This window comes from Corylus avellana, chromosome ca11, assembly GCF_901000735.1.
Source record: "Corylus avellana chromosome ca11, CavTom2PMs-1.0".
Lineage (NCBI taxonomy): Eukaryota > Viridiplantae > Streptophyta > Magnoliopsida > Fagales > Betulaceae > Corylus > Corylus avellana.
In genome coordinates this window covers 3,266,008-3,274,737 of record NC_081551.1, presented here as the reverse complement: position 1 = coordinate 3,274,737, position 8,730 = coordinate 3,266,008, and the positions used below count along the sequence as shown (strand labels likewise).

Genomic DNA, 8,730 nt, shown 5'->3' with positions numbered 1-8,730 from the left:
TAGAAGAAAAAAAAAAGTTGGCTCAAACAAGGATCCTTTCAATTTCAAATAAAATTGATGATATCAATTTTATGGTTGTGATTTAAAGTTTATACATTCAATGGTGTGCATGATTTGACATTATTATTATTATTATTTCTTTTAAATGCCAACATTGACTTTATATACACAATTAAATGCATCAATTTTAAATCATATTCATAAAATAAATACTATCTATTTCGTTTGAAATAGAGAGAATCCTATCTTGTCTTATTAAAGGGAGTAGTTGAATTGGTGATATCATAAATAAGCAAAGAGTTTAGGGTTGGACACCTAAAAGTGTACTCGATCATTAGACAATCACGGGCCTATTGGGTGGCAATTAAACAAGGAGTCCATTATAAAACGAAGGAGATCATTCCAAAGTAATTTTTTTTTCAAAATCTCTCTATATTCTACGTTTTCGCAATGAATATTTTATATATTGACTTAACCATTGGAGGCTCTTTGTCAGCTTCCGGCCAGTGTCATTCTAGTGGCAATTTTCTTATCTTGCATGTGGCCCGTTGAGTAGTCCAACCATGCAAAATCTGCTTTTGCATAACCTAATTACCTTTGAACTCATTTGAACTAAATTCATCTATATATGTCTCCAAATATTTAGTTCTACTATTCATGATTCATGAATGGGGTGCAATTTGCTTAAAATATGCTAAAAATAATGATACTAATACACTAATATTAGAATTTCTTCGCACACACTTTACTCAATTCATCTTAAAATTTGATTTACAAAAATATATATTTTTTTTAAGACTCATGTCCAAAATTTCATCTGACTTAATTAACAATTTTCGATTGCATATAATAAGAACATGATAGTCACATAAAAAAGTAACATTCATATCACGTGTGCAAATTGTTTTTTTATTAGAAGCCCATTAGATATATGGACTACACAAAATTGAAGATAAATTTTTATTTATTTATTTATTTATTTTCAAATCCTTCTAATGTTAATAGTATTCGATCCCAAATTCTTGTGTGATAACAAAATATTTTAATAATTAAACCAGCTAGTGGACACCCACACCCACATCATATATAATAATAACTTCTGTCAGATTTTGTTACTCATTTTCTTAGAAGGATTTCACTTGTAATGTATTTTATATGAAAGATTATTTTATTTTAAATTTTCAATATTAAAAGAAATGAAAAAAAAAGATTGTCACATGTTCAATCTTGTTTGAGGATATCCAAATATTATTCAAAGCAATATTTTTTTACAAGAATAAAAGTGGTCTTAAAACATATTCCTTCAAGGAGAATTAGAGTCTTCTTAGAGTCATCCTAAATATGATGTGGCATTTACAATCACCAACATATCAAAATTCAATAATGATCATCTCAAATTCAATGGTGATTTTAAATGCCATATCAGATTTGAAATGATTGTGGGAGGACTCTAGTCCTCCTTATATCATTACTCGCAATTTAAAGTTTATAATTAATATTAAGTTTAGGGCCATTGGCTTGGGATAATTTTTGAGTTGTTGTTGTTTATTTTTTTCAAAATATTTAGAGGGAATTATCTCCTTTTGTATTAAGTTTAAATCAGCTCCTGATTCTAATAAAAATATTGTAGTAAGATGATATTATTTATTGATTATAATTGCTACTTTAGTATCCCAATTTTGAAAATTTATCCTATTAATAAAATCCTATTCTATTAATTTTTTAAATTCATCCCCATCTTCTTTGATTACTACCTTAGTATTTGAAGATTTCTTTTTTCTGTTGTCTTAAGATTTCTTGGATTAATTATTAATTCAATTGTTGTGTATTGAATGACTTTAATTCTTTGATTATTATTTTATTGAATTTATTTTGGAATATTTTTTTATTTTTTAAATTAGTAATATTTTCGAATTATTTTCTTCCCATAGAGGTAGGTTTGTGGAAACCTATAAATACAAGAATCAGATGTTGCAAAAAGGATCAGCAAAGAACCAAGTATTCAGGCTTTTCCCTTCTCTTTGCTCCAGATACAATAAAGAATCTTCTTCTTCTTCAATGGGTTTCCATTTCCGTGATTGCGTAGATTGCAGGGCTTCCCTGAAGCTCCTGGAACAACTTCCAACCCCAGTTATACCTCGCCTCCCGTTCCCATTTCACCAAATCATTCTGAGACTGCCTGCTAAAATTTTCATCTTCCATTTCATTCTCAAGCCTCAACGATCGAAAGCGGTATTCATTTTTCATTTTCTATTTACACACGCATATAATTCGGAGTAATTGTGGGTATTATCTAGTCCGTCAGATTGGCTGCATGAGAAAATTAAAAGACGAATGTTGTAGCTCTAAGATTTTTGCTCTGTATTGTTTTTTGGTTCCATATATATATATATAAACACTGAAAGCCTTGGTTGAGTCAAATTATGGAACATGTTAGATAAAGGAAATTAGGGATGGTTTGGTGGAGATTTTTGCTTTATTAGGTACAAAATAATATAGGACTTTGAATGTCTTTGCGTTTGTTTTCTTCTTGAATCGTATTGGCAACAATGGAGAGCTGAAGGGAAGTGATGATACTTTTCAGTTGAGGATTAGAAGGTCTTTTTGGGCATGGAGATGCTTGCTTGCTCTGTGTGAGGAGTTTGTTGCTTTTTAGGTCATGCCATAGGATTATCTGTAGGAGGGAGATCATACTTAGCTTTATTAATTAATCATTTAAGGTGTTTTGATTGATAAGTTTGCCGAACATGGTAGGTAGGCTTCTCACCCCTTACACTCGTAGATAGAAATTATTAGTCTTTTGAATAATAACTTTAGGTGGAAATTCAAATTATCTCCTGTTTCTTGCATGTGAAGTGAATATGGTTGCTTTTGTATGAAGTCCCTTGAGCCCTTGAGTCATGGTCTTGTTTTTATGGATGGTTTCTAAAAATAATGGGTGGCCTTTCCAATTTTGTAGATCTATGTGCAACATGTACAACTAATTAATTTATTATGTCATAAAAGATGTGAAGGTGGGGAATTGACTTGTTATGCCCTTTGATTCTGTGAAGTTAGTTATTGTTCCACAGCTATTGTGCAGGTGCTTTCTCGTTAATTACAAAGGTGGTGGTTTGTTGTGGTTCAATCCTATGAAAATTGGGGTGGGTGTGGGGGTTGCTTCTGGATTTGGAGCAGGCTACCAAATTTTGAATTTGGAGCACACAACCTTTCATAATGTCTTTGGATAGAACTGAATAATATGTTTTAGATTGTCTTGGTCATAGATCATTCAAGTTTTTTGTTACTTCGTCGAATTGAAAGATTGGTTGGTATATGATTTTACTTCAACATTGGATGTCTCATGAATTTATTTATTTATTTATTTTTTAATTTTTTTTTTTTAAAAAAATTATAGAAATGGCTGTGCCCGAAGTAAACAAGAAACTCCTTGAACAACTTGAAGACATGGGATTTCCAAGGGCACGGGCAACACGAGCACTTCATTATTCTGGTGCGTAATTTTTTATGAGACGTGTGTGTGCACTTCATTATTATGGTGCGTAATATTTTTTTTGTGCACTTCATTATTCTTGTGCATAATTTTTTTTTTTTTGTTTGTGTGTGTGTTGATGGGAGGTTTCCAAACCTTGTATTGATGTAACTTGAGATTTATGGCACATCACACTGATCAATTAAGACAAAATAATAGGATTTCTAAGATGTTGTGGTTTGAGGGGCCACAATCCGAATTCTAGCTGGGGGTGAAACTTTGATAAATATCGCAGCATGTCATTTAGCATGCTCCATGAGGGAATAGCAACAGTAAATTGTTTCCTGGTTCCCATTGATGGGTGTGTATGTATCTCTGATGTTGATGGGAGATTTCCAAACGTTGCACCGATGTGATTCAAAGAGAAACATGCCATGTCAGGCTGATAAATTAAGGAAAACTAATGGGTTCCCATGATGTGGTAAAGGGGCCACAATGCAAATTTTAGCTACGGGTGAGACCATGATATATGCTGCAGCACATGGTGTAGCATGCACCATGAGGGCATAGCAACAGTGAATTGTTTCCTGTTCCCATTGGTGTGCACTCCTAGCTAGTGATGTTGCTAGTGAAGTCACCTAGCACGTCGAAGGTCACATTATTGATAAATGAAGAGAAAACTTTGTGCCAAAGGTGGAAGATCATGATCTGATCATGATGCGTGCTCCTCTGAGACATGAGCCCGAAAACAATTTTAGCTTTCAAGGTGCTCAAGCCCTCTAGTTTGGCATGATAGCTTTACTTGTCTTTTAGACTTTGATTATTTGCAGTTCCTGTGCTACTTTCCTAAATTTGAATGTGAATGTTTCGGTGAAACAGGCAATTCTAGCTTAGAGGAAGCTATAAATTGGTTCGTTGATCATGAAAATGACTCAAACATTGATGAGATGCCATTGGTATGATTTCTCATCTTGCCTGTCTATCATTTTGTTGCTATTTTTATTCAATAACATTCCTATTTTGAATTTTCAATCTTTATCAACTAATGTGGTTTTTAGTATGCATACTTTTCCTTTTCCTCTCCCCACCCCTTTCCCCTATCCCTCCCCCTGGTCCCTACTCCCTAGCAGAAGAAAAGAACAGAATGCTCATTCATATGAACCATATCCTCAATCATGGCTAATATAAATTTAGCAACTACATCTCGAGTGTAAAGTTGGTATGTGTTTCACAGATCTGAAATCTTTGATAATCACATTGTCACAACCTAAGGAAGCAGTAGTCACATCAGCGCTATTACTCCAATACTAAAAAGATCAGCCAAAGTTACAATTGGAGCTATTTGTAATCACTTATAAAGCTCAATCAAATAGCATTCTGCATATAGTACGCAAATTCAGCCTCTTCCTTTTGAATGGAATTAACAATGCATGAACCCAATTAATGACTTTCAGATTGTCTGCCACAGTGCCACATATAGAAGGTTGCTATAAGATTCTGAATTCATCATATTCTTGGTTGTTATTGAAGTAAAGAGTAGAAAAAATTTTAAATAGAGCAAGTATTGGCAAATAATTTTCAGATTTTGTTTTTGGAATATTTTCAAACCTTATCTTAATATATAGTTAGAGCATGATCACATGATTGAAATTTTTTCTCATATAGATGCTTTTTTCCTGAGCATGTTTGATTGGGTTGTAAGACCTGAAGTTTAGAAGGAATCTATTGTAGTTTGGCTAACTATCTTTTATAATATGATCTTGTTTTTGTAGTTTATTGTGTATTTATATGGGAGCTTTGTCTTTGCCTCTTGTAAGCCTCATTGCTTGATTTCATTCTTTGAAAAGGAGGAGGAGAGAAATGGCTGTTTTAGGGTGCATATATTGAACATTTTGCACATGACGTTAAAAAAATTTTGGCCTTGAACATACTGTCACAGGATTTACTTTGCTTGAACTGTCCAACTTCTCCCAGGTAGCAGTGGACATTGACGTTGACTGTCAATCATTCCATATCACAGAACAAATGAGAATAAAGGCACAGGAACTAAGGTTTTCTTTTATGTTTCATTGTAACAATTATTATTTTCTATATTTAAATTTCTTCTTAGTGTCTAGAAATTCCCATTAGATTCTTTCTCATTTTTTGACCTTTTTATATATTATACTATTTATGGCTGTCTGGTTTCTTTCGATGACTACTGATGTTGCTGAGTTTCAGGGATCGAGTGCGCAAGAAGAAAGAAGAAGAAGAAAAGAAAATGGAAAGACAAAGGGAGCGGGTATTATGCAGTTATTTTGATGGTTTCCCCTTTCCTTATATGATACTCCTGTACCTTACATTTTATTTTTGTTTCATAACTCTTTTCACTTTTTTCTTTTAAAATTTCTTTTGTGTTTTCTTTTTTTTTTTTTTTTGATTAAGTGGTGTTCCAAAGACAATTTAAATGATGCTCTTGAACATGGTGTTGATATCTGTAAGAGAACTTTTGAAGTGAAATTGACAACTTATGAATAATAAACTGATAAAAAGAATTAATATGATAATATCATTATATAACTTTATACCCTGTTACTTTAGTTGAATTGTACCACCACACTTAAAATGCATTGCAGACTATTGGTTCATAAGAGATGACATTAGAAAATATTTTAACTTTCTATTGTTCAAATGAAGGTTAATGCAAGTCTTTCTACATTTATCCTTGCAATTTTCTCATAAGTTTACTCTTCTCCATCATTTAATCACAACATGGTCAAGATGATTCTTGAGTTTTCCCACCTAAAAGACATGACTAGTTGATAAATTTACTGCAGGTTTATTGTCTCTTAGATAATCTTGTTGCTGTTGCATTGTTTGGTTTTTGTCAAATCGAGCTCTTCTGGTTCTATTTTGGGACTTCTGTTAAGTCCTTGTTTCACATAGTATATATTTCTTTGTTGTAACCTAGATAGTGTTATTGTTCCAGGAGAGGATTCGAGCCAATAAGGAACTGACTGAGGCAAAGAGAACTACAGAAGCAAATGAAAGAGAACGGTCTGTGTCTTGACCCACTAATTACTCTTTCTGTATAGCAGTTCTAAGTCCGTTTATCTCTTTTTCTCTTTCAACAGTTGAAATTGTGTTTCATTCTAAACATAAATACCTACACTGTTTTTTTCAGTTATTTAGTCTCGTGGAAAGCAGAGAAGGAGGAGGAGAAAAGAGCAAGGGAGAGAATTCTGCAAAAACTAGAGCAGGATAAGGTGTTTGAAATTTTTTGCCATATTTCTTTATTCTTACCACAATTGTGTAAAGATCAGTATTTTGGACTTGTATATTATGTTTGAGAGATCTCAATATCATTGCGTCATGAAAAAGTTTTTTTTACGTTGGGCCTGTCCATTTCTATGTAGAGATCTAAGCTCTGTTTATGATGTTTAATAAATTTCAATATCAATGCAGAACATTTAGGGTCAGAAAAAAAAGAAAGAAATAATGGGAATCTAGATGTACCTTATGGAAGTTGTGCTAGTTGGATTGGTAGATGTACATTATGGAAATTGTGCTACTTGGGAAATATAGGATTAAGGTTTTCAAAATGGATGGGCAAACAAGTGAACCCTGGGCAAGCAAGTTGCAAAAGAGAAGCAAGGCTAGAAAAGTGATTTTTGGAATAAATGGTGATTTATCAATGTATTAGAGCAAGTATCTTGAATTCAAACCTTGAGTGTGCTATATATCTCCCATTTAATTTAAAAGAGTTCTACATATTGAATCTCACTTACCAAGAGGGAGTCTGAGCTTACACGTGAGAGGAGTTCTAGAAAATATAAATGATAAATCTTCCATTATCCAAAAGAACAGGATTTTAGGATTTGTGATAATCTATCATGTATAATTTAATAGTGATAATGGCAATAAGGAAGTAGAGGAAAATAAGATGGCCAACGAGAAAAAGGAAAGCGCACCCATTTATGTGTGGTATGGCTTAAAACCTACATCCATGCAGAGAAAAGGAAAAAAGGTTCACAAAGATAGAAGATGAGTACAGAGATGGCTACTCAAAATCTCACACTTTGACCTTCCCCAACGATCTCTCTCTCTCTCTGACCTGAAGACCCCCTCATACAGGTGCAGGAACAAGACAAAAGTTCAATAGTTTCATGTATCAAACATACGCCCAAAGAATTTGGTTTGAAATTGCTGCCAAATTTGAGATCGTTTCGTGTCATAATCATTGTCATAACCTTTTCAGCTGGTTTAGTATGGTCTTTACTATGGATTCAATTTAATATTCCTGATTCAAAGTTTGATACTGCTCTAGGAACTTCTGCATGACTTGGAAAATTGTATGGATTTCTTCACAGGTAGAAAGAAGATTTGGAGTTAGATTGCCACCAGAAAGGCTTGCAGCTTTAAAATCGTCTCCTCTGCAGGGAAAAGAGGTATGGATATTTTCAAAGTAATATCTGTAGATCTGAGCACTGTTCTTTGTCAATGCAGGAAAGTACTTTTTTTTTTTATATTTTATTTTTATGGAACCAAAAGAAAATGTCATTTTACTATTGTTAAGTTGCAGAACTCAGTTCCTGTGAAATCTGTTACAAAGGCTGAGCAAATGAGAGAATGTTTAAGGTCTCTTAAATGTAATCACCAGGTAAATGACTTCGCTCTGTTTTTTCCAACATGTTCACAAACCAGATCTGGGTCCTTGTACTTGACTTGCACTAAGGAGAGGAATTTCACAACGAAATGTTGGCATAAATGAAAGAACATCATATATCCAGTCCGTTTATATGTTTATTTATCTAGCTCTGCAAAACGTGACTATAAGTAATGTTCACATCAATTTTCTTGTTGTCTCTAATCGCTTCGTGTCTTTGAACAAGTCCAGAAAGGACCTTAGGAGCCCTAGTGGAGTTTTAAGTATATCAGTTATCTATTTCATTGGAGATTACTCCAAATTCATCACATTAAGTGCAAGGTAGTTTCCTAAACTAGTTTTTGTCTACTTTATGCAGTAGGTTAAATAATGCTTCTTACGCAGTAGGTTATATATGAAATTGTTCAAAAATAAAGTGGAACCTTGAAGTTTCCCAAGGAAAATATCTGTTATAGGGGACTTCTTGCCAATGAAACTAGGCTTGCTCAAATTTGAGCAGAGGGATTTTGGTGTATCGTAAATCCATTGGGTTAAAGATGTCTATAAGTAATGGATTTCCTATGTACCAGAGTGTCAGATAAGTGGAACGTACTAGCTCTTATTCTTCATCAGA

The 8,730-nt window shown here is 33.3% G+C and overlaps 1 protein-coding gene across 5 annotated transcripts; it reads left to right on the top strand.

The window, feature by feature from the left end:
- Positions 1 to 1,999: 1,999 nt before the first annotated feature.
- LOC132165939 (uncharacterized) lies at positions 2,000 to 8,686 on the top strand. Of its 5 annotated transcripts, XM_059576655.1 has the most exons (10): positions 2,000 to 2,232; positions 3,398 to 3,493; positions 4,352 to 4,428; positions 5,447 to 5,523; positions 5,693 to 5,753; positions 6,441 to 6,508; positions 6,636 to 6,717; positions 7,822 to 7,899; positions 8,028 to 8,111; positions 8,349 to 8,686. In XM_059576655.1, the coding sequence occupies exons 2-10, from the start codon at positions 3,400 to 3,402 to the stop codon at positions 8,358 to 8,360; spliced, it is 633 nt and encodes a 210-aa protein (XP_059432638.1). In that variant the 5' UTR covers positions 2,000 to 2,232; positions 3,398 to 3,399; the 3' UTR covers positions 8,361 to 8,686. The 5 variants fall into 5 exon arrangements, with proteins under 5 accessions (XP_059432638.1, XP_059432637.1, XP_059432636.1 ...); XM_059576654.1 differs by having other exon boundaries at positions 8,034 to 8,686; XM_059576653.1 differs by having other exon boundaries at positions 8,028 to 8,686.
- Positions 8,687 to 8,730: the final 44 nt, after the last annotated feature.

Excerpts from the sequence above, each read along its gene's own strand:
- LOC132165939 (XM_059576653.1), top strand. The coding sequence starts at position 3,400 with ATGGCTGTGCCCGAAGTAAACAAGAAACTCCTTGAACAACTTGAAGAC. Across the intron at positions 3,494-4,351 it reads ACGAGCACTTCATTATTCTG|GCAATTCTAGCTTAGAGGAA; the intron begins GTGCGTAATTTT and ends TCGGTGAAACAG. Across the intron at positions 4,429-5,446 it reads ACATTGATGAGATGCCATTG|GTAGCAGTGGACATTGACGT; the intron begins GTATGATTTCTC and ends AACTTCTCCCAG.